The 26,845-nt window shown below is 41.6% G+C and overlaps 1 protein-coding gene across 1 annotated transcript in view; it reads right to left on the reverse strand.

Moving 5' to 3' along the window:
- Window positions 1-26,845, reverse strand: part of Kif5c (kinesin family member 5C) — a 136,935-nt gene that overhangs the window by 45,831 nt on the left and 64,259 nt on the right. The window contains exons 5-11 of the mRNA XM_027938012.2: window positions 22,820-22,868; window positions 22,491-22,546; window positions 21,214-21,301; window positions 17,007-17,131; window positions 14,377-14,481; window positions 13,874-14,022; window positions 2,074-2,222 (exon numbers count right to left, since the gene is read on the reverse strand). Of these exons, the coding sequence (XP_027793813.1) occupies window positions 2,074-2,222; window positions 13,874-14,022; window positions 14,377-14,481; window positions 17,007-17,131; window positions 21,214-21,301; window positions 22,491-22,546; window positions 22,820-22,868 (721 nt within the window). The remainder of the gene's footprint in view (window positions 1-2,073; window positions 2,223-13,873; window positions 14,023-14,376; window positions 14,482-17,006; window positions 17,132-21,213; window positions 21,302-22,490; window positions 22,547-22,819; window positions 22,869-26,845) is intronic.

The raw sequence follows: 26,845 nt of genomic DNA on the forward strand, positions 1-26,845 counted from the left end.
CAAGATCCAGGACAACTCTTTTCTGGGAACAGCACCACCTACCCTTCCAAGCTCACCTCAGACCAGTGCATCCCTTACCTCCCCACTGGCCCTTCCTCTCAAGACCCTTATAAATTTGGTTCCCTCTACCCACGCCCCACCCCCACCTAACACCTTCTGTTTCAGCCACCTAACTGCCGTTTCTCTCAGATCTATTCTCTGTACTGCTTATTCCTGGAAGCCCACATGGGCTTCTCAGCCTCCATCAGGCCCCAATGGTAACAACTCCTGGCTAAATGCAGTTTCCCTTCTTGAAATGCACCACAGACCATCACCACATGTTTATTGATGGCGATCTCCAGGCAGAAGAGAGATTGGGCCCAATGGCCCACCCTCCTTTAATCTCCAGCACCCTCATTAATACACGTTTACTTAACAGGCCTTTATTGCAGATCTATTATGTGCCAGAAATCATGTCTTCCTTTTCTGAAACTATGTAACTTAAAGGCTTATGTAGGGTCTTGACAAAAGGCACCAAAAATGGTAATTTCTGAGTAGATATGCAGTGTGGATGAATTGGGGTACCAGATAGAATGATGCTAAGTGGAGAGGCCAAGAGCAGGATAGAGCATGCAAAAAGATGCTGGCACTGGGGAGCCAGGCACATGAGGCTGAGGCGGATCCTAAGGCAGCACGAGAAAGGGTGAACAAAAACCAGGTTAACTGCCCAGGTGACAATGTTTCCAAGCCCTGTCCCCCAACACTTTACCAAAAGGCTTTACTGAATGTCCCAGTCATCCAACAGAGAACTGACCCAAGAGGATTCCAGAAATAAAACAACGCTTCATAGGGCCACTCCCCATTTTCCCTTCCACCCCTCCCCACTCTCCTACTTCTGCCAAACTGTAAGGAATCATCCACCAGGTGCTGAATTATTCAATTATTCTAGCAGCTTTCAAAACACATGCACAGCTAGAAACTCCTGAAAAGAGAAGCAACCCATTATTTAGGCTACTAGGTCACTTTTTGATCCTTTGTTGAATCCTCGTTTGCCACATAATTGTTTTGGATTAAACAGCAGCTCACTGACACCCCACCCTTACTAGCAAAAAGCAGAAGCAAACATACAAGCATGAGATGATCTGCTGCTTGCTCTCTCGGCAGTTACAAACAGGTGCAGTACCTCCTGATCGGGCATGACAGCCCCCAAGCTCCAACACACCCAGAGCTCAGGTCTGCTGTAGTGCCCGAAATAAATGCTGGTGACGGCAGCAGAGGGTCTGAGGAAAAACTTCCAACCATCTGCCATCTCCCTGCATGCACACACACCAACCTGCCTCATTTCAGTTAAAAAAAAAAAAAAAGAAAGAAAGAAAAAAAAAAAGAAACTCTTCTACTTTCTAACCTCCATCACAGTGTTAAAAATCACTAAAATAACCTGTCTGCACTTGGATCTGGAAACCCCTCTTAACACCTCACCCACAACCCACCCACCCAATGCACGTCAGCTCTCTGAGATATTTTCTCCCAGTAGAACAAACCACAGAGAATGTTTTGGGGGGAAAAGGAAAACTGGTCACGAAACAAGAATCCATCTTAGCACAGGCTGGGCTTCTTTAGGGGTCTCTGCTTTTGCCTTTGATAAAGAAGAGCATGATGGTGAGTTAAGCAAAAAAAAGACCAATGTTTGCCAATGGTGGCTTTTAACCCAAAAGAAATGATATAATTCATCAGAGAGGAGATTTTTTATTTAGTCCAAAGCAATCTGAGCCACAAAGTCTCAGGCACGACCCGCCTCAGAAATGGCTACCAGAATGGAGGACAGCAACAGTCAGGGTGTCTCATTGGAAACAGATCAGGCCAAACTTGCCAATGGCCACCTAGCCACACTCACTGTGTGTGCCAGCCAACTGACAGGATGCAGGTGTGGATCTGGGCTAGGAAATCAGAAAATAGCTGCTTGCTCACAGAGGCTGTTCCCACTGGACCAAGCTCCGCCATCATGCCCTTTCCCAAGTGCCTCCCAGGAGGCCAGCAGTCGGGGAAAGAGAAAGCACACACTGGGCCCCCTCCTTCCTCTCCACTCCTCCTTACCATTCCTCCACCTGTTCAGCTCCATCTCCAGATGCTGAATGACATTCTTCAAAGTCTTGTTTTTCTCTTTCTCTTTTTCATATTTCTTCTTCCATTCCTCTGCTGTCAACTCCAGGTTCACAGAGACTGTGTTCTTTATGGTCTTAGCTCTGGGATTAAAAACGTGGGGAAAATCCTGAGTATGGTTACTAGCATTCACTGAATCAATACAATTAAATCTTGGGCTCCTTTCAGGTCCAACGGTCTGGACTGGGAGAACGGGAGGGATCCTGTCATTTTCACCTATCACCCTCTTGGCTGGAGATTAATGGCACTGCGGCTCTTTCAGTTTAGACTCATCCTTTCCTTCTCTCTTCTACATCCCACCAGTCTCTTAACCCAACAGATTTTTATTTGAATTGTCACTCAAGGTTGCCCCTTACTGCATTCTCTGGGCCAGCACCTCACCCTGTACCCTCAGCCCTATCTAAGGTTGTGTCTTTCTCCAGCATTCAGCCTTCCCCTTAAGTGTCCTGCACGTCACCAGTTTCATCTTCCTAGGTAGAGTTTCCTCTCAATTCAACAAACATGAAATACTGGGTATATACCGAGACAAATAGACAAGTTCTCTGGCCTCTTGGAGCTTAGGGCTACTGATATCAATGATAAACAATGAAACATCAGTTATTTCTCTTATTCCCATTTGGCACCTAGAAGTATCCCTGATGTGTTGAACACATACCAACACATGCCTCATAGGTTGGTTGAGTCACAGAACCCAGCGAAGCTGGCCAGATGACAATCATGGCTCCCAACTAAGCACATGCCCCCATCACAGTCATTTGTCACCATACTAGAATAAAGGACCCACTGTTCTCAGGTCATCCATTAAAAAAAAAAGTCATAAATTGAGATATTTTTATTTGTATTTTCCAGTTTAAGACAATTTTTAAAAATAAATAACACGAGGACAAACATGTTTGATGGCCACCATTTTGCTCCTTCTAGTATAAGGGGCTCTGTGATCTCCTAGGGTATATGACCTGCAGGGTTGGGATGCCCCATGAATGGTAGCTGGACAGTAACTTAAGGGAGCAGCTGGCGGAGAGCTACACTAGTGATCATGAAACCCAAAATCACAATTTACCTAGGCACACACAGACCAGAACACATAAGCAGCCCTGTCCACTAAAATGTAAGCTGATCATGGCAGAATTCTACTTATTACTTACCTTTTAAAGAAGGTAAAACTTCATTTAAAACTATTTGACAACCTGTTTTACTTGCTATTGGCATTTTCATTTTAAACACCAAACCGTCCTTATACCATCATATTTGCCTGTACGATCTGATGTGTGATCCAGGTTAATTACTACTGTCATCAAATGACATTCTGGACATGATTTCTATTTCAGGCTGACAGTACTCATTACCAGCACTACAGATGTCATTCCAAAAATTAATTCCTAAAGCAGACAACTAAATAACCCAACTGTCAAAAGAAGAGTTAAAGGACTTCAATATAAGACTCACTAAAGAATTAGTATAATTCTCTCTCATTCACAGTAGCTTGAGGCTGCTGTCCCCAGAAATGGTTCAATTCTAATTTTTCAAATAGGAGCAATTCTATTACTACTTTAAAGACTGTTTCAGCTTGACACTCTCACCTTGTCTTCGAACATCCTCAGGCGGTACTGTGGATGTTTCTCAGACTGGAGTACAAACACGGCAGCATCCATTAGCAACTTAGTCAGAAAGTGAAAAAATAACTCATGCTAAAACACTGTTGTCATTTACGGGTGCACTATGAGACTACTAATCTTACTTTTTAAATCATAAAGTATCACTTGGTGATTCCAAATGATATCAGAAAGAGCAAGGCCGAGCTTCTACACTATGCCTAGGCAGTCTCAGCCAGAGGTGCGTGTTGCCAGCAGACCCCCGCAAGGGCATCACTGGTGCAACTGGTCTTCATTCTCTGAGCTCTTTTTAAAATCTACTCAGCACATTCTTTATCTTCCACTTCTGTAGTAATCAGGGTCCTGGCAGGAAACAGATGACCTGCTCAAACTGCATTATTTGGAGAGAGTTTAACAAAGTGATTAAAAGGTGCTGGGAAATAATGTGATAATGTGGGAGAAGCCATTATCACCCTAGACTGAAGGGGCCAGAAGGAGGAGTCAGAAGAGCAAGGTTGCTTGGTGGAGGGCACAGAAGTGAAGCCCCTGACCTCACACTCTTCTTTTGATGACCTGTCCAGGTGCCTTCCCAGTGACTGAACCTGACTAGAAGCCAAAGGTAAAGGAGCCCATTTGCAGTGATCCAAACCAGCCACCTTCCCAAAGCACAGCACAATGCAGAGATGGTAAAGAGGAGATTCAGAGGAGTAGGAATGCATCCCGACTCCCACCTGGAACGCAAAGCCCCAGTGGAGCAGGGCAGCGGGCCTCGCTATTCTCCAAAGGCCGAATATGAAGAAATCAGCTCAGGCTGGGGCTGGGGATGCCCTCGCCTGGCATGTGCAGGACGCTGGGTTTGATCCTCAGCACCACATAAAATAAAAAGATGCTGTGACCACCGAAAACTGAAAAATAAATATTAAAAAAAAAAGAAAGAAATCAGCTCAGGCTGACAGGGAAAGAAGCCAATGCTCCAAAAATTGCTCTGCAGATTTAAAACAATATACCCCCAAATCCTGGAAGGGCGTGTGTGGGTGGGTAGGTGTATAGAAAATTGGCAAGTTGGTTCTAAAATTTATAGTAGAAATGAAAAAAGCCAAGAATAGCAAGAATAATTTTGAAGATCAAAGGACTAAATATCAATACATAAAAAGTCACAGTAATTAAAACTGATTACATAGAAACTTTGAAGTAGAGATAGAATAGATTGTCTAGAAACAGACAAATACCCAGTCATCTGATTTATGATGAAGGCACCATACGGGATGGGGGAAAGGACAGTCCTCTCAATATATGGCACTAGGGCTCCAGTACCATATAAAAAAATTCTACTCCAGATGGACTCTAGGGTAAAACAATAAAGCTTCTAGAAGAGAATGTCTTTAAGACCTTGGGGTAGGCAAAGACTTCTTAAGGAGCACATAAAACAAAAATAAATTTGACTTCATTAAAATTAAAAACCTCTCTTCATAAAAAGTCACCATTAAGAGAGTTAAAATGCAAGTCGTAAAGTGGGAAAAGATAGATGAAATACATATACCTGACAAAAGACTTTCCCAGAACAACTCCTATAAATCAATAAGAAAAATCTAGGCAAACACTGAAATAGGGATTTCATAAGAAAGAAGTACAAAACAAATAGCAAAAAAAGGCAAGTAAAACTACAGATACCTTTACACACCTACTAGAATGGTCAAAAGATTTTTAAATGTCAGCTATTGGGAAAGAAGGGCAGTAACTATAACTTTGAATTACTACTAAAGTCAGTGTGGATTATTGCTATCATTTTGGAAAAGTACTTGGTAGTATCCACAAAATCCGAACACCTCATACAGGAATCCTGTTCTTACCCAACAGAAATGAGGATGTGTGTTCACCTAAAGGCACGAGAACCAGAATCATAGTTGATTTACAGCAGCCCCCAAATAAAAACATCCAAATTTTCACCAACAGAACAAATACATACATGCTATAGAACTGTAAAAAATAACTACTCCTATGGACATTGGTACCCTAAGTGCATGTATGGTGTGACTCTACTTTGTGTACAACCAGAGATACGAAAAATTGTGCTCTATATGTGTAATACGAATTGTAATGCATTCTGCTGTCATATATAACAAATTAAAATAAATTTAAAAAATAACTACTCCTAACAATTTTGATGAATTTCACAGATAACAATGAAAGAAGCCAAATATAAACAGTACCATGTGATCTCATTTATATAAAGGTCAGAGACAACACCAATCCGTGTTGATCCGAGTCAAGACAACAGCTACTCTTGAGAGTTGGGCATAGACTAATAAGGGGCAAAAAGGAGACTTCTGAGATACTGGACAGCAGTTATGTACATTTATAAAAATTTGTAAATTGTACACTTATGTTGATGCTTTTATTATATGTATATTATAGTCAATAAAAATGAGTTAAGCAAACTAAACTTCTATAGAAAGGAATCATATCAGATAGAAGAATTTTCAGATTGTCCAATAAACTAGTTACTAAGAAAGAGATTGAATTTCTGTGCCCAGAGGGGTTTTCTTAATAGAACAAACATCCTCCTGTCTAGGATGTTGAAAACAATCTTGCAAAGAGGAATAAAGAGGGTCTCATTCCCTCCTTTCCAAGAAGACCTGGAGCAAAAGGATGAAGAACATCTACCGTCGCTTTTTCTTTTTACCATGAACTTTAGCAAATTTAGAGAATAAAGGCCTCTACGGATCATTAGCTCCTACCTAATTTTGCCACTGAAAATGTGCTTCCCTGCTTCCTGAATATTTAGCTAGCTGTCATCCATGTAGTTACACGGTGATCTGCTACTTGGTTTCTTTTTTTGTACACTTTAGAGCATGTCAAAAGCTTTCATGGGCTGGAGTTGTGTTCAGTGGCAGAACACTTGCCTAGCAGGTGTAAGGTACTGGGTTTGATCCATAGCACCATATAAAAGTAAATAAATAAAGTAAAGGTATACTGTCCATCTACAATTACAAAAATTTTTTTTCTTCTTTTTTAAAGGCTTTCATTTCCTGGCTGTCTTATCTTGGTGTTTTCCACGTGTTTGTTGGCTGTAAGGCTGTAATCACAGTGAATAGTACTGTATCGAGACTCTCAAACACGGTGAGTGGACAGGGATCCTGGGCAAAAGAGCACATGTGGACATATGCAGGGCTTATGCTGAGGCTCACACGTGTGCCTGTGCCTCTACTGCTCAGTCTGCTTCTCAAAGAATTTCAGGTAGTATACAAGGTAACATAAAACCAACAGGAGAGCAGAAAGTAGAAATGCTCTTAAGGCAGGTTTTATAATTTTGTGTAGCTGAAGATACACAGTCATGCATTGCTTAATTCCAAGACACAATCAGAGAAACACCTCAGTAGGCAATTTCATCATGGTAAGAATATCAGAGTGTGTTTACCTAAACTAAGATGGCTATGGGGTGCTGACATAACCTCATGGGACCATTGTGATACTTAGCTAGGGTCCACTGTTGCCCAAAATACCCTTCTGCAGACTGTAAAGCAATAGAGATGCCATCCAGTCATGTAGTACTGAGACCTTACCTATTTGATATAGGAAAACAAGGCAATGATCTGTTGGAGCCTTATTCAAACCACTTCCTACTCATTTACCATATTTAAGGCTCAAACTATGATACCATCTGATTAACCCAAAGTGACCTAATCATTCACCAAAAGCATAAAAAATGCCTTGGTCTTCATTTCCAAAACCTCTCAGGGTTTTTACAGAAGCTCCCAATGCACATATAGAGATAAATGCTACTCCATAGGTTTGACCCATAGCAGACCCTGATTAAAGTCCTAAAAAAGGCTACCTGGGGAAGAGCCTTAATTCAATCTGGAGTTTACCCTAGCAGTACAATCCACTTAGCGGAATAAGCCTAACTGTGAGGGTGCTATTATCAAGGCACCTGTTTTGCAGCTTCTCTGTGTTTTGGCTGACTTTAGATTCACACAACACTTCAGTAATTTATGATCTGGAATGGCCCAGATATAAAATCCTTCTCCCCTCAGGAGGTAACAAAGGCCAAGTTTATAAAAGACCTCAAAGCTAATGAATGTTAACCCCCCTTGGAGAAGGCAGACCAACCACAGTGGAAAAAGAATAGGGGCCACAGTACCCCTTCCACCTCAGTGCAGGATGCAGAAAAGATTCTCTTGGACATATTTCACTGTGGAATGCAAAGAGGACAGCTGCCTCCCACTTTTCTTCCAAGCAACATTGAATCCCTCAACCATTCCATGTCAGTTCACACATCCAGAAGCATGTGTTCAGGCTTCTAAGAGGTTTGATAATGTCTATGTTATTTGGTCATAATTCTTGAAAGGTCTTAGAGATTGTTCTTGGATTGCTTCTTGATGATCCCTTATAGGGGATAATTAATTTCACTTTCCTTACCATCCCAAACTAAGGACCCAGACCTGATACGCTGAAGGCATCCTCATAATTTGGCACTTAAACAAAGTTTTCATCGAATAGAGAAGACCTACAACCAATAGCTCAGAATGCTGTATGTGCCATCCACACCTATTTCCCCAATGTCTTCCTCTAGGTGTATTTCCTGGTCACTGTCAGTTCTAAAAGCTGTGTGCACTGTCTGTTGCTGGAGTTTATTCTAGTTACTTTGGCCTCCTTGGAAGAACCAGGGAGATATTTGTTCTTGATACCTTCATACTTCCTGTTTCAGCATTTTCCTTTGCTCTCCGGGTGTCCAAGAGAGTACGAGCATTTGTACTCTAGACAACCTCACACCTTCGACACAGGGAATAATCGATAATGTGTGATTATGCCCCATGAATGCTGTGTGTGAGACGGAGACTCAGAGAGACCTCTGTGAGGTAGGAGGGGGCCTCCAGCATCCTTGTCTATCAGTCAGGGTTCTCCTGAGAAACAGAGCCAACAGGAGGGACAGAGAGAGAGAGAAAGATTATATATTCTAATATATATATATATATATAATCCTATTATATATACAACATGATCTTCCTCTTATTTATTTATTTAAAGAAACTGTGCATGCCCAGTGACTCAGGAGGCTAAAGCAGAAGAATCACAAGTTAGAGGCCAGTCTCAGCAACTTAGCAAGATATTGTCTCAAAACAAAAAATAAAAAATGCTGGGCATGTACTGCAGTGGTAAAGTACCCTGGGTTCAATCCCTAGTTACAAAAAAGAAAGAAAGAGGGAAGAAAGGAAGGGAGGGAGGGAGGGAGGGAGGAAGGGAGGAAAAAATGAACAAGACAAGGCAAAGAAAAACTGGGAACGCAAATCACCCAATTATTTGGTCTACATGATTGTAGAGTATAGCAAGTCTGAAAGCCATCAGGCAGCCAGCAAGCTGGACACCCAGACAGGAGTGTGTTACAGTCCTGAGGCAGAATATCTTCTCTGGGAAACCTGGATTCTTGCTTTTAAGGTCTTCAACTGATTGGATGAGGGCCACCCTCATTATCCAGGGCAATGTACTTTACGCATTGTAGACATTCACTAATTTTACACATTAACCACCAAATACAAAATAGCTTTTGCAGCAACAGCCAGACTATTGTTTGATTAAACTGGGCACTATATAGCTTAGCCAAGCTGTCACATAAAAATAACATCAAAACTTCTAATCTATGCTGAGTCCCATTCCCCGATGAAAACCCTAAACCTTCAGGAAAACCACTGCTCCAAAGCACCTTCCCAGATCATGGGGAGCCATTTCCCTGCTTGTGAGGGAAGAGGGTCAGGAAGGAGAAATGAAAATTTCAATGACATGGATGAGGAATTGCATCTCATTGGCATCCAGTTCCCCACCCCGGCTCCCCCCACCCCATGCCCCACATCCATGCCCCACACCCCACGCCCCAGAGCAAAAATTAACCCTGTTGGCATGTCAGCAGCAGATCCTCCAGCAGGGAGGATTTAAGCCTTTTTTAGTTTTATGTCAAAAGTGTAGCCAAGTGTGTGCCTTGGCCAAAGTGCTCACTCCACCTCTGCAGGTAACTTGTTCCCATGCTCTTACAACATGAATTCTGCACGCACTCTATTCAAGCTCTGCCTAATCCAGCTGCCACTGAAATGGCAGGTGGCACAATTAAAATAATGGCATGATATTTTTTTAAACTGTGCACAATAGGAAAAGAAGACTATTAATTTTTCTAAGTTATCGATTCTTCCACAATCAACATACAAATAAAGCCTTTGAATTATTCATTCTGGATCAATCCGAACTCTAGGTGTCCAAGACCTGCTGACTCAGACCTTTCTTGGCCTGCCCCTCAGGGCTCCCCTCCCTTCAACACCACCCCAAACCAGGGAACATTAAATAGCCTTCCCAGAGAATTGGGTGATTTGAGTTCCCATTTCAAAAACTTATAAATATCTTTTTCAAATAGTGCTGTAAAATTCCTTTAGAAGAGTAATTAAAGACTGAAGAATAAAAGGCTGGGGGCCAGATAGAAAAGAAAAATCAATGAAATTGCTCTAATTTGAGCTTGTCTTTTTGACTCTCAGCTGCCTGGGAATTAAAATTGCTGCCTCCTCAACTGGCTTAAAGTTCTCTGAGCTACAGAAGGCAGCTTCTGCCTCTTCACCAGCACAGTGCTGGGCACTCAGGGGGACCAAAGGGCCAAACATAAGAGCCAGAAGTCATCAGTGACACCACACACAGAGATGGTGAATCTTTCCCTTTAAGTCCCAGCACCTAATCTAGAGGACTTCCCAAGGATAGGCTAGCAGGGCAGGATAGGGTGCCCTGCAGCTCCAACTCGTTTTACTGCTTCAAAGCACACACTATGGTTTTATTCAGAGCATCAACTAGTACAGCTTTGCGGGGAATGGGGGTGGGGGAGCACATTTTCCTCACATCCTTGAAAGAACCACCTAGGAATAACTGAAGAAACTTACACTGTCCTAAGGTTTGGCCACTCTTGCCACAGAAATAATGAACCCTTGTTACACTGAATTTGGGATGTGCCTGGCAGCCTTTCTGAGTTCAAAGTGCTTAATCTCATTAGCTATCAGATACCATGTCTAATCCGATGTTCAGACTCGTGTCTGCTGTATAATTGGGTTCAATGAGTGTCTTTAACCATAAAGCAGATATAGGTCCATGGAGGAGTTCAGTGTCCTTAAAGAATCAATTAACTAACTTGGGAATAGAGGGAAGGAAAAAAAAAACATCTCCAACGTTCCTAATTAAAGAATGGAAGGTAAACCAGATCCAAACCAACCCAACTCCTGGGTACAGGGCACTGTGATAAGCTTTGGGTTCCGCTGTTCGTTCATTTGATGAGCATTATTTACAGGACATCCTCTTGTCATGTTAAAGGTGTTTGGAAAATGGATGCCACTGACAAAGTCATTCCTGCTGCCACACAGCTCAGAAACTAGAGGATTGATAAAGAATTAGACCAGCCTATTTCATCTGCAAAATAGCTGGCATGACTTTTTATTTCCTGGAATGCTAAATTATAATGACAATTTTTATTTTTCCTCATTTATTCCAGAAATGTAATTTTAGTTCTCCTGTCTCTTCTATCACCATGCTGTCCCTTACACTAGTCTCACCCATTGCCATGATCTTCCCAAGCCTCAATAATGTCAAACTGCTTACAACTTGCCAGTACTGAGCAGGGTGGAAATTGGAGAAACTCATATGATCCTCTCAAACATGCTCTGAAGGAGGCATTATTATGCCCCCTTCTACAGGTGAGAAGACCTGAGGCTCAGAGAGAAGGAAATGAGAGAACGGTCAAGGACAGCACTTAGCTTCAAAACTGGGTTCACTAAACCAGAGGGCTGTGCTCAGCCACTGTGGTGTGCTCATCCAGGATGCCATGGTGCAGATATGGTTTCAGCACGCCCCCTAAGGATTCATGTGTTGAAGTTTGGTTCTCAGAGCAGGATGAGAGATGGTGAAACCCTTAAGAAATGAAACCTGGTACAAGGTCATGGGTTATTGACATTGCTACCCTCAAAAGGAAATGAGGTAGTTCCCATGAAACCCTTGTTAGTTCTCATGAGAAGGTCATTATTAAAAAGCAAGCCTGACCCCTCTCCAGCCTCTCTGGCTCTCTGTCTTATCACATAGACTATTGCCAGTGTAGTGCCATCAGTCATGATAGCCTCACAAGAGTCAAGCTGATGTCAGCACCAGGTCCTTGAACCTCTAAAACTAGTAGCTTAAATAAACTTCTTTTCTTTATAAAGTACCCAGCCTCAAATAATTTGTTATAAACAATGGAAAATTTACTCATACAAAGTTTCCTGATCAAGCCACCCACATGTGAGAAGCTGTGGATCAAATACTGTAGTCTGCATCCTAGGACATGCTACATGTTTAGTCATTTACTGAGTGGGTGGTCTCAGGTAAGGTAGCTAATGGCTTTGAAAGCCTCAATTTCATCCTCTGTACAAAGGTGAGATAATATCTACCTGCAAGAAGTGCTAGTAGGATTTTGACATGTCTAACATATATATTGGCACTAAAAAAATGTGTTAATATTATGATACTACTGATAGCCTAATATCAGAAGAAAGACAATAATCACTTGAAATGATACTTAATATGCTTCCTATATACAGAAGCAAATACCCACTAACAGCAACAGCTTTCAGTTACAGAGCCCAAGACCCCAGGGGGACCTGCCTTACAAAGATCCAGAATAGTTTTGCTTTACATGTGAAACATTTTTAAAAGAAATAATCCCTTCATAAATGCATTTGGAGCTGGTTTGCTCAAACATATCTTTAGAGGAAACTGTTAAGCTCAAGTCCAAGACACCGGGTGGGAAAGCGGGGGGGGGGGTAGGAGCAGGATGCACTCTGTGCTTCTCATAAGCAGAAGCTGATTTATAGGTATCCAGAGACCTTTTAGCAAAGTAGGTGTTATCCTACCACAATCCCACTGACCTGAGCATTTGTCTAATCAAGGAAGTCCTTTGGGAGGAAGTAAAGAAGCCAAATCCAGTTTAAAAGATATATTAGTTCTACAACATTTCAACATTAATTATTATTTATTTAGACATCCCACAGGTGCCACAACTGTGTAATTCTATGTTCTGTTGAGGGCTCAGGAAATGACTGGGGCTTAATGCAGTTTAAACAGTCATAACAATCTCCCCTACAGAATGCCCACCCCCTCCGTCTTTTTTCTAGCATCCGAAACAATTTCTCAGGCGTAACCACATAACACATTCCCCCAGCAGGAAGGCAGGGGCATCAGGGACATCCGTTTATGAAGGAGGCAGCCAAGTCCCACAGAGAAACATTAAGTTGTCTAAAGATCACAGGATAATAGAATCCACACCTTCCACCCTCAGGCTCAGCCCACTGGGAACGAAAGATGCTCAGATCATCCAAATCAGCAGTGCCCCTAGCACTCAGGGGGCTAATCCCAAGGAACCCAACTGAGAGGATGAGGGCTGGACACCAAAACTGGGGAAACAGGACTGAAGGAGGTCAGCCTTGGTCCAGAGGAGGAGGTGAGGGAAAAGAAAATGGCTAGTAAGGATAGGAAGAAAAGAATCCAGCCACACACATGAAAGTGAATGCTAGACTCACCAACACTCTGCAGAGACTGAGGACATTTTGAAGGTGAGAAGATGGTTGCTGCTAGCCTCTTCCTTAGCATAAACTCTGTCCCACCTACTATCAGGTAAGTGTGGATTCCTTTCCTTCCCTTGTCTATTTATGCCACTGCTCTATATTCATTTATGTTTCTGATTGATTTATTGTTATTAGGACCTTTGCAATGGATCCTAAATATGAGAGTTAAAGAGGTTATCAATCCTGAGGTTTATACACTTGAAATCATATGAACCTCAGTTAGACTTCAATTCCACCAAGAACACAAATGATACTCGGCTCTATTACAAATTTGCATCTACAGTTAATTTGGGTGTTTTGTTTTTTTAGACATCATACTTCTCACTGGTATATTTCTACCCATTCCTTAAAAACATAATCATCCCTTTGGCCTCAATAAATTGTGTCTCAAGTTTACAGATCACCTGCTAGATGCAGTTCAGTAACCCCTTGCCCTCACGTTGTTAGTCTCCAACGTGAGTCCCGCGCCACTCAAGGCTAAGACTTCAGAGCCAGCTCAGAGAACGGGTCCCCAGAGACCACACGCACCTCTGTCCAAACATCAGCGTGGACTTGGTCTCAGCCTCATTGAAGACAGAGGGAGAACAGCAAATGACGATGGTAGTTCTACAGTTCCCACCCAGAGAGTCCTGGAGGATCCGAGTCATCTTGCTGTCCCGGTATGGCACGTGTGTTTTCTGTTTGGGAAATAATTAGTATTGGTTTTGACAGCTCTTTGAAAGGAAAAAACACAGAAGCAAGCAAGCAAGCTGGGTATGTAGACGCTGAACTTAGAAACATGTGTTTCTAAGAATTTGTGGCCAGGTCCCTGGATCTTGCAAAAGTTTAGAATGCCCATAGGAAATCAGCATCACCATTCACACTTTTTAATGGACTGGATCTCCCAGCCACAGGCGTCCACAGCCAGGATTCCCTCTCTCTTTTCCAAACAGGAAAACAAATGACTCTCTGGGGTGTGTGGCAAAGAGAACAAGGAAACCCAAAGGCGACTTCTGGTAATACTATTTAATAGATGGAGCAGGATCACTTACTGTCCCTTCTGCCAAGGCAGAGATCACATTTCCAAGGGCGGACAAAGACTTATTGATGTTTTTAGCTTCGTCGAGTACAGCTCCCTCTGCACCAGTTTTGCTGACCTACCAAAGAGAAGGAAAAGCAGTGAGCTGCACAGGACGCCAAAACACAAAATGGAGATCTTAAGTCCACACACAAGGGCAAAGGGGAAGGCCCTCCTGGAAAGAAAGGAAAAACAGAAGTAAGTAAGAACCACATTGATAAAACCATCCCTGAGGCATGAGGCTGGGGATTTGGTCTCTCCTGCTGTCATTTTCCTCTCGATTAGGTTTTAGTGGAATGGCTGAAATGCCTCAAGTGGGAGAGCTGCAGATGCTTCCCCCGGGGATATCCATCCAGGGAAATCAGGCTCCAGAAGTGTTGTCACCAGGGTAAGCTCAGGCCCTGGGAGACCAAGCCATAGCCTCCATACCAGAGGATGTCCATAGGGAAGCACTGAGAGAAAATGCCATCTAAAGCCACAGCAAAAGGGACAGTGGGGGAAATGTAAATTATAAGCCATCAATTCAGGTAAAGGACCAACAGGTAGTGGAGAAGGTTGTCCCAACTCTGTTCCTTCCCAGATTACTTCCATAGCAAAGAAAAAGAAGAAGGAAAGGAAAATAAACAATATTCAAAGAGCAATGCCCATCAGAGAGGCATAAAAAGTCAAGAAGGGGTGCATTACATTGTAAATTTGTCTTTTTTTTTCCCCCCTCTGCAGCCAGAAGCCCCATGCACAGTGCCTCCTCTGCTGTGTTATTGCTGGTAATTTCATATTTACAGCATTTGCTCTGGGTAGAGAGCCGTTTATAGAGGCTGCAAAAAAAGAGGACTCGACATGATTCATGTCTCTGTTGCCTGCACAAACGGTGCAGGGTGAGCAGCTGCTCTCTAAAGGAAAGAAGAGAAATAATTTTAAACTGCACAAAGATGGATGTCAATTACAATAAAGGAGAAGCCCCTAAGATACAGGTGAATGCATATTCATTCAAATAGGAGAGATTCTCATCTGTCTTGGAATTGTGGGTATGGACACCTCTGCTTACAGACAGATCAACTGTGTACCTGATGGGTCACAAATGATAACAGCCTACTCACATTATGGATTTTAAGGTGTTTTTGTATTTGAGTATCTTAACTCCATAAAATACACAAAACAGGTACTATTTATCACCTTCCTTTACAGACAAGGAAACTGAGCTCCAGAGATGCTAAACTGCCAGCCTCAGGAAGAAAGCCATTTAGAGGAGATGAGAGCTAAAATGCAGAGTTCTGTTCTACAAGTTCACACCACCAGTCATGTGGACACATTTAGGGCAAAGAGAAATGGATGTGAACAAAAGAAAATATACGAAGGACACTTTAAAACATCTCATGAATATCATTAGCAATAAGCACCAACACTGTGCAGAGACTGGCCTCCACTCAGATCTGCCAGCTACTAGTAGGCAGTTTTCAGGCTTATTTAGACCCTAAACACTCATCTCTGCACTCAGTGAGAGTGAAGGGGCCACTCAGCTCTTTGTCTGGACTCATAGCTGGCATGGCAGTAATGTCATGGTCAGTCTAGAACTGCACCCTTACTCCATGGTGGTGAATATCTGCTTGACCAAATTACCAGCCCACACCAGTAAATTTTCAGATTCCAACCAGGAACTTCTAGATGGTTTTATGCACACTGTTTTATAAATGCAAATGAAAGGGTAACCGAAGCACCCATGACTTACATGGCTGTTAGTTACCATTACTGAGAATACAGGAACTCTGTGGTGTATGCAGCAAGTGGGGGTCAACTGTCCAATTAGGGAGAGTGACCACGCCTCCAGACTTGTCCTGATGTGGACCTCCAGCTGATGTCACTGATGATGGGTGAAAGGCATTGTGCACTTGGACTGGCTCTGTGACGCTGCCCACGGGGGTCTGGGAAGCTCACAGGCTAGAGATTCTGGCTAGATTCAGGTTTCAGAAGCTGGAGAGTAGCCTCGGGAGGCTTAAGATCAGGGAACAGAGGGCAAGACAGGATCCGTACAAAAGCAGAGTATAGTCAGAGCTCGTGGCTAAGACTGACAACAGCCTCATAATCTGAAGGAGCCAAAGCCACCCATGTCAGTACTCAGTCCAGACCACTGCCAGGAGAACCAGGGGACACAGGGACAGGTCTAGGGTCTAGCTCTCCTATCAGCAAAGGAAACATGCAGAGGCAGGGCTCCACCCTCGGACCGCAAAGCCCCTTCCCGGCATGTTTGAGTCTGGCTCCTCCTGGGGATCTTTCCTGTCCTCAGGCATTCCAGTCTCTCCCACATCTGTGCAGCCACCTTTTTGCCAGGCTAAGTTCAGACCAACACTTGCCAGTGTCGTCATCAGGGCCTAACAGGCACAAATCAGAGAGCATTCGATGTACCTGTCTGTGATACAAACAGGAGACTTCAGGAACGGAAAGGAAAGAGCAGGAAAACAAAGGTTGAATTTAATAACACCTTGGCGCAACACTGGAAACTTTAAAAGCTCTTTAAAACCAGGGGATACAGAGGCACAGAAATTATATCATTGCACACTAAAGCAAATGACGGAGAATTACAGATAATACAAATAAAGAAGCAATTACCTTTTCGCTCCCAGCCAAATCAACCAAATAAAGCTTCCCACTGAGTTTTTTTTCAGTCTCTACATTCTCTTGTTTAATATTAATCAGGAAGATACTGTGACTTCTAGAGCTGTGTTCATTCATGTCTGAAAAGGAAAATAGTTTACTGCTCTCCAAAGAACTCATGAACATAGGTAGCAAACCCTGCTCTTAAAAGCACAGCAAATCATGCCTAACCCACTCCATGTCTTTGAAGTGAGTCCAGACAATTTTAAAAATCATGTCAGACCACAGTTTCTCCTACAAACAAGGCTCATTTTAGAAATGGAAGATTTTAAAATGTCTTCAACTAGCAAAGAAATTAATCTAAAAATTTGGGTCAGCAGTTTGAGAGAACAGATCTTCCAGCTCTGCTGGAAGCCCCTGTCCTCCAACATCCTCCTCACCTGACTCTCCAAGAAGCTCACAACCTCCTCCCCAGCTCACTTGAAATCCCTCAGACTTAGTACCTGATGTATTCTGCCTTGGTCATATGTGTAAGCCTGGTCTTATCGGGAATATCATAAGCTGTCTTAAGGAGGGATTAGGACTTTCTTAAGGAAGGATTAAGACACACACTTCTATAACCCATGCTAAGTGCACAGAAGGTCTCCAAGATTATATATGCCTCATTAGGATGGGGTACTGGAAATAAAAAGCTGTTCCGCCCCTGGTCTTTGTCCATCAAGCATCACAGAGACCCCAGCGGCTGATTCATTCAAACCTCACCAGCAATCATTTCTCAAAAGCATCTAACCAGATTATATGTGGAAAAACCCTGAATATCCCATTTTCAAAAATGCCATAAATAATAAATTCAGCAACATTGCATGAAACAAAATCAACAAGCAAAAATCAGGTGTATTTCCATATACTTAAAAGCGAAAAATCACAAAGGAAATTAAGAAAAAAATAGACAAAATTAAAAAAAAAAAAAAAACGGGTAAAGTGCTTAAGAACAAACTTAACCAAGAAAATAAAAGATTTAACCTGCAAACTAAAAACTATTGCTAAAACGATATTAAAGACACAAATAAATGAAAACACATCCCATATTCATTGTTAAAAGATTTAATATTTTTAAGATGTCATACCTCCCAAAGCAATCTACAGATTCAATACAAATTTATATATATATATATGGGGGTGGGAAGGTACTGGGGTTTGAACTCAGGGGGGCCTCGACCACTAAGCCACATCTCCAGTTCTATTTTGTATATTATTTAGAGACAGGATCTCACTGAGTTGCTTAGTTCCTCACTTTTGCTGAGGCTGGCTTTGAACTTGTAATCTTCCTGCCTCAGCCTCCTGACCACAGGTGTGTACTGCCACACCCAACTCAATAATTATTATTTTTATAGAAATAGAAAAATGTGCCCTCAAATTCATATGGAATCTCAAGAGATCCTAAAATACCAAAATAATTTTGAAAACTAAGAACAAAGTTGGAAGTTTCACACTTACTGATTTTCAAAAGTCATTACACAGCTATAATAACTAAAATAATGTAAGGCCTGGTGTGGTGGCACAGGCCTGGCATCCCTAACATTCAGGAGGCTGAGGCAGGAGGACAGCCCCAGAAATACAGTGAGACATTCCCACAAAAAAAGAAAACAACAACAGCCGGCACAGTGGTACATGCCTATAATCCCAGCAGCTCAGGAGGCTGAGGCAGGAGGATTCTGAATTCAATGCCAGCCTCAGCAATTTAGCAAGGCCCTAAGCAACTCAGTGAGTCCCTGTCTCTAAATTTAAAAAAGTACAAAAAAGGGCTTGGGATGTTGCCTAACCCCTTGGTGCCTAAGAAAAAGAAAACAACAATGAGGTGCTAGCATAAAAACAGACACATAGACCAATGAAAGAGAATGGAGAGCTCAGGGAGATATTCTTGTTGATATAATCAAAATAATTTTTGACAAGATGTCAAGACCATTCAATGGCGGAAGGACAATCTTTTCAACAAATGAGGTTGGAAAAACTGGATATACACACCAAAAAAAAAAAAAAAAAAAAATCACACCCTTGATTTTATATAAAAATTAACACAAAAAGGATCAAAGATCTAAATGTAAAAGTTAAAACTAAGAAACTCTTAAAAGAAAACAAAAGTGAAAAGCTTCATAGCATCGGACTTGAAAATGATTTCTTAGCTCTGACACCAAAAGCACAAGCAATAAAAGGAAAAGTACATTCATTTCACTTCTCCAAATTAAAATGCTTTGCACATCAAGGGACACTATCAACAGAGTGAAAGGTAATCCATAAAATTTGAGAGAATATTTGCAAATCATGTATCTGACAAGAGCTGGATATCCAGAACATATAGAGAACTCCAAAAAGTCAATAACAACAACAATATAATTTTTTAATGGTAAAGAACCTGAATAAGCATTTCTCAAAGAAGATACACAAACTAGACAATAAGCATATGAAATGGTGCTCAACATCACAAATAATTAGGGATATGCAAATCAAAACCACAAAGGATACCAGCTGACACCCATCTGCATAGCTAATACCCCCAGAGAGAGAAAATAACCAGTGTTGATGAGGATGTGCAGAAACTGAAACCCTTGTGCACTGCTGGTGAGACTGTAAAAGGTGCCCCTGCTAGAGAAAAACCGTACTGTGGTGACTGAAGAACAACAAGTAGAATTGCCAGAGGATCCAGCAATTAATTCCACTTCTGGGTAAACAGCCAAAGGAAATCAGGAAGTCTGACAAGTATTTGTATATCCATGTTTATTGTAGCATTATTCACGGCAGCCAAAAGGTGGAAGCAACCTAGAGTCCATTGATGAATAAATGAATAAATAAAATGTGGCGTGCAATGGGAGATTAGTCACTCTTAAAAAGGACCCATGCTATAGTATGGAGAGCCCTTGCAGACATTATGCTAAGTGAAATCAGCCAGTCACAAAAGTGAAATACTGCAGGAATATGCTTGCATGAGATACCTTATATGAAATATTTTGTCATGAGACAAAGTAGAACAGTGGCTGGGGGAAAGGGGAACGGAAGATAGTATTTAATGGATACAGATGAAAGACTTCTGGAGATGGATGATGGACACAACCTGAATGCCCTTAATATCACAGAATTGTACACTTAAAATGATTAAAAAAAAAAAAACTTGGCAGAATGATAAAAGTGATGTTCTGAACCAGCAGTTCTGAACCAGGGACCAAAATGTGTTGTCAGGTATGCCATGAACAGCTTATGAAATAGGGAATAACTTCTTTCAGGTACATGTATGTTTGAAGCAGGAAGTGGAGTTTGACCTACACTGTTTACAAGTCCAGGCTCACCTATTAAATTTGCCACCTATTCAAATATCATCTGATACCGTGTTGGTACAAAGAAAAGGTGAGAATTACAGTTCTGGATCACACAATCAAAGAAACTTGGGTATAAGAGACTTCCAGAGCCTAAACCAGTCAACCAACCTATGCGTGAATCTCTTCTACAACATGACTGTGACCTCACTACCTTTCCAGGTAGCAAACCTCACCAAGTAGCAGGCTTAGAGTGTTCTCCTGTGGTAGGTTAAATCCTGCCTCCCAGAGCCTCAGTCATCCAGGTGGTACACATGCTGAGATTGAGATCAGAAATAGCAAGCTGACCCTCTCTGTCAATGTCAGCACCTTGATCATGTTAGGATACTCTGCAATGCCCACAATTCCTCTCTAGATGTTTTTTCTCCTATAAGTTAGAGATCTTTCATTCCTTCAGCTTCATGTGAAATCTCCCTCATTTGTCCCACAGATAACTCATGGAACCTCTGATGCTCTAGCAACCCACATGGCTTCCCTGACACATGACATACATGCCGAGGCGGGACAGCCAGGCAAGTGAGCTGATCATCTGCTGTTGATTTTTTTTTTTTTAACTGAGCAATAAATACTATGGTTAAAATGAATAACTTAGAAGCTGACTTCTCTGTTTTCCTCCAACATTCAGGCTGAGCCTGTTATCAGGGTCCATAAGTCTCACCCAGAGTTTTAAACACCTCAGAGTTTCGAGTACAGTGAGGACATTTCTCCTGACAGGCCTGGGCAGGCTCATGCTGCATGTGGTCTGGCATCTGGGGCCACTGCTCTCCTGTAGCCTTACCCTGCTTTCCTGCATCTGCACCTCATCACCACCCACCATGTCCCTCATCACAGGAAGGAAACCACGTGGTGCTTACTTGTCACTGCCACATGCCGGTTGGCTTTGCCTTCGTCTATCACATCCATAACCTCCTCAGGGCTCGACACAAACCGCTCAGTGCACCCCTGCAAGGGAGTCGGAAGCAAGTCGGTTGGTCATTGGAAGAGTTGAAAAGCAACAATATTTTGAAGCAGCTAAACACACTTTCCCATTTCGTTTTAGAGGTACAGATAAATAGAAAAGCTGCAATGTTGATCCAACAACTTCCCCTTGCCTAGGGCTTGAATTCTACATTAAAGAGAAGTGTGAGCAAACCCTGGGAAACCTAGGAGAAACCATAAAAGAAATGCTGGATTCTCCCAGGTTTTTGAGTACATACTCATATTCAATAGCAGTATTTTCAGGAGACAAAACAAAAGAAAAAATCGATGAGAAGAAATGCATGAAGTACAGTGTTGCCTTCCATCTTTATTTATTTACCATTTTAGCCATCAAGAGACACTTTGAAGTTCTACATATAATGCTATGATGGATTTCTGACTACAAAGTATCAACTACTGTGCTCAAAGCTGAAACCTTTTTTTTCCTCCTGCAGTACTAGGGATGGAACCCAGGGGCGCTCTTCTACTGAGCTATATCCCCAGATCCTTTTTTTTTTTTTTTTCTTTTTCTCTAATTTTTTTTTTTTTTTTTGAGACAGGGTCTAGCTAAGTTGCCCAGGCTGGCCTTGAACTTGTGATCCTCCTCCCTCAACCTCTTCAAATGAAAATGATGCTGGGTGCAGTACTGCATGCCTATAAACCCAGAGATCAGGAAGCTGAGGCAGGAGGATTGCAAGTTCAAAACCACCCTCAGAAACTAGGACCCTGTCACAGAATAAAAAATTAAAAATGCTGGGGATGCAGCTCAGTGGTAGAGCACTTTTGGTTCAATCTTCAGGACCACAAAATAAATACACATATAAATAAATAGATATTTTTTAATGTGAACAAAATTAAATAATTTCTAAATAATACTAATTTACATAAAAAGAGCTGGGGTGTAGCTCAGTAGTAAAGCATGTATGCTTAGAATAGTCATGTGAGGTCTTGAGTTTGATTCCCAGAACAAAAGAAGATGATAATGATTTATATAAACGAAAGATACAATTAAAAAAATCAAATACTGATTTTTTCAAAACCAAAGAATATAAAGAAATGTGATTAAATAACTATATAGCTTTTATAGATAATATTCTGGGCATCTTGTGTAATAATTATTTCAACAGTGCCTGGACAGAAATCAATCACACCACCCATCAAGTCTTCCTCATACCTTTACATACGGAACTCTGTTTTTATCTTCATGAACAGCCAAGTTGGTCTTGGACACTATAGAGATGATAATGATGACATGCAAAGAAGAAAATAAAAGTTAAAGACCCTCTATTGGAAAAAAAATAGAAATTGATGCAGAAGATAGGTAAATCTAATCTTTTTGCAATTTGCAAGTTGAAGCTGTATCTATGAAAAAGCATATAGCCTAAAGGCAAGACAAGATCTCTATAAATTTTCATCAGTTCCTCAAGCGGAAGTGCTGTAAATCGTTTCAACCTCCTGGACTTAAGTTAAACAGCAAATAAAGACAAGCATTCAGTTACTCACCATCAAGTAAGTCCCTTATCTTGTCCAAGTAGATCTCGAAATAGGAAACCTGGTTAAAAATAAATTGAATTTGGAATAGAAATGCCACACTATATTTCAAAAACATCATTATTTAGAAGTCATAAAAGCTTCTGTTGTGCATGGCTAAGAAGAGTAAGAGGAGATGCCAAAGGCATCTCTGCTAAGTGTAGATGGTCTCCCTCCCCACACAAGGCAGATCCCTTGGTGTCCTCTGGTGTCAGTCAAACCAATGTGCCAGAGGCCGCTTACGAGAGAACTCCAGGCTGTACCTTAGATGAGCACCAAGCAAACTTTTATGTATAACAACAGCCAGGATGGAAAACATTCTCTGCAAGTGATTTTTAAAAATTAGTAGTCCTCAGCTTATTGCATGATACTGACAACCTCAACAGACTCTGTGAGAGCACTGGGAAGGACATGGGCAAGGAACTTGGAAATACAAGAGTTCAAAGGGTAACTGGGAGAGAGCTAGTGATGGCCAGTCTAGGAAAGATCTGGACAAATGTGGTTGAATAAAAGATGATTAGAAGCTGGGCGTGGTAGCACATGCCTGTAACCTCAGCTACTCAGAGGACTAAGGCAGGAGGATCACAAGTTCAAAACCAGCCTGGGTAATTTAGCAAGGCCCTATTTCAAAATAAAAAAAGTGTAAGGCCCTGAGTTTAATCTCCAGCAAAATACACATACACACACACACACACACACACACACACACACACACACGTGAAAGGAAGAGAGGGAATCCTTCCAGATAATCAATCTCAAATCTCAGCCCAAGAGCCACTTACATCAGCATCACTTACAGAATTTGTTTAAATTGCAGAGCCCTGAAGTCTTACTGAATTAGAATCTCACAGAGACTACACAAGGGCCTAGGAGTCAGCTTCTAAATTCCCCAGGAGATACTTTGCTAGCTGATGTTTAAGAACTCTATAAACGAAATATGTGGTCTTGGGCATTTAATTCACAGGCAGCCAAGACCCTAGGCCTTCCTTTTCCCATCTGTCACAAAGCCATTAGACCTTATGATATCAAAAATTCCCCCTAGGAGTCTATACTCTGTTTACATCTGACTTTTGCCTCTCAGATGAATTTTTTCTCCTCCATGTTCATAAGTGTTTTTGAAATCTAAACAGGGAAATAACCAAAAAGAAAATACAGTCATACACCCTAGAATGAACTGTGTTTACAACAGTGGTCCCATCAGATTATATTACCTCCTGACATCGTAGCTTCCTGAGTTTGTGTAAATTTACTCTATAATGCTCACGGAATAACAACATTGCCTAACGACGCATCTCTCAAAATATATTCTGCCATTAAGCTTTCATGACTATAGCTATAGAGTTGTAAAGCAAGGCTATGATGAGCAGGTGAGCCTTCACCCCCATGTCCCAGCTCGGGACCAGTCCTGCCTCTACCTCAGGGAACATGAAGACTCCCTACCTGGTCCAAGTCCCTACCCCAATTCAGCCCTAGCTTATCATCTTTCATGTGCCTCAGTCTGAAACCATCTAACTTCCCAGTGACTGGGAGACTTGGGGTCCTGGCTTTTAACCTTGAAACTTGTAGCTGGGCCTGCTCTCCTGGTTGTCTGTACCCCTAACAATATCCAACTACCTGAACATCTTTGCAACCCCCCACCCCCACCCTGTCACTCCATCTGTCATGGACACATAAATGGTTTTGCTTACTTTTTGGCAGTACTGGGGACTGAATCCAGGGCCTGTACCACTGACCTCCACCCCTGCCCCTCACTCCTGATACACTCCTGCAGCCCTAATTCTTAGGCCTGTTTGGCCTCCGATGCTAAAATGTCTCTAATCCGGACCCTTCTGGCGGCCAGCTCCATGCTGGTGCCAACCCATGCTACTTATTTCAGAATTGTTCGATTTCCATTAAGATTTTCTGTTACCTCTGAGATCTTAAACATGTGGCATCATATCCATAGATTATAGAGAATATTAATTACATCTAAAAAGCAGTCACAAATTAGATATTGTCAAATCTGACAATTAGAATCCTACTTACATTTAATGAAAGTAGAAGCAGAATTCTGGTTTATTAATTTCTGCTTTAGGTGGGGTGGGGGGTCTAATGTTGTTATCTTGTCATTTCTAAAATTTTGTGAGACCAGGCAGCAGGAAAATAGGCATTGTTTGGCATTGAGCAAGAACATGTTCAGAAATCATGTTTAAAACATCTGTGGGATTCATTTCAAGGAACAGATTTTCAATTTTGCCTTGATCTGATCAGCCTTCTTTCTTTGGATTTAGTGTCTGTCAATACTAAGTTCAAAATACAGAGCAGTCAGCTGCTAACTTATCTACTAATAATTATTATTTATGAAATAAGAAACATAACTGTTAATGCAAAAAAAGGAACCTGAACTATAAAATTCAGCTATAGAGACTTAGTGTTGTTCCTCTCCCCCTACCCACTCCTTCATGCCAGGGCTGTTTTTATCTTAATAAGATTCTAACACAAGGCACTATTTCCAGGGCAGTAATTGGTTTAACATCTTATTCCAGGATTATCACATAAGAACCCTGCAGTAGTTTAAGGTATTTAAATGCAAACAGTCTTAGAAAAGCACTAAGCTTCTAAATCTTGATCCCATCAAAGCAACAAGCTTCTGTATCCTTAGATATGCCAAAGCTTGGGCAAGAAGGAGAAGCAGGCTTTAGTCAACAAATGGAACTATAAGGAAAAGTGATTTGTTGGATGTCATTTATAATTGGGCAAACAGTTGTTGCCTTCTTTTCATGTAATTTTGGAAAAGTATAGAGCAGACGTAAGGGACCAAGTTTAATATAACAGATAAGGCACTGCAGGCGGAGTTGGTCCATTCTAGGGTTATTCTTGCCTTGGACCATCTAACTTTTGCATATTTGAGCTTCAGTTTCCTTATCTCTAATAAGCTCTTAGGTCCAGTGCACTAAGTCCCAGCCTTCAGGAAAATTTTTCAGCTGACCTGATGGGCTCCATGGCTTCTTAAAACTGCTTCTTCTTGTTGGGCACGGTGGTGCATACCTGTAATCCTAGTGGCTCACGAGGTTGAGGCAGGAGGATCACAAGTTCAAAGCTAACCTTAGCAATTTTAAGGCTCTAAGCAACTTAGAGAGACCATGTCCCAAAATAAAAAATAAAATAAAGAGATGTATAAAATAAAGGATGTAGCTCAGTGGTTAAGCGTCTCTGGGTTCAATCCTCTGGTACCAAATTAAAAAATGCTGCTCCTTCTCCTCCCCTTCCTCTTAACCTGGCCTCTAGTAATAGGGATGGAAACCCAGATACCATGTGCATCCTGGACACAGTTAATCATAGCAAGAGACCACCTACTCTAGCCTTGGCCAATGAGCCCCTTCCCAGTGGAATGTGGAACTGTAATAAGAGCATGCAGAAAAGGAGCTACCACATTGCCCAACTCTCTCCCCAACAAAGACAGAAAGACAGTCTGGGAATAACAGAAAGAAAAATATCAGGGACTGTCATAGGTTATGAAGTCACTTCTGAGAGTGATGAAATGTTCTGGAACTAGATAAGGATCATGACTGTACAATTTTAGATTGTGCATTTTGAAAGGATGAAATATATATATATATATATACACACACACACACACACATATATGAATTATATCTCAATTTTTTAAAGTGAAAAAAAAAGAAAGAAAGAAAAGCAGAGCTTGAATTTTCTGCCCTGCACAGCCCCTACTCCATGCCTGCCATCAGATCCTTAATCTTGTAATGATTTTCTCAATTTGCTTAAATAAGTAGCCTTTAGTAATCTGCAAACAAAACAGGTCTAATACCCCAATACCAAATTTCATGTATTAACACCTATAATAAGAGAATACAAATCTCTCTTTCAAATCCAAGTTAAGCCAAGCAGAGGTTCTAGTTTAAAACAAAAATAAAAAGGAAGAGAAAAAGGAGGAGGAGAATCCCTTTCCCCAATATATCCCAGAGTATGCTCCTAAAACACTAGCCTGTCACACTCTAA

The sequence above is a fragment of the Marmota flaviventris genome, chromosome 11 (genome assembly GCF_047511675.1).
Source record: "Marmota flaviventris isolate mMarFla1 chromosome 11, mMarFla1.hap1, whole genome shotgun sequence".
NCBI classification, from domain to species: Eukaryota; Metazoa; Chordata; class Mammalia; order Rodentia; family Sciuridae; genus Marmota; species Marmota flaviventris.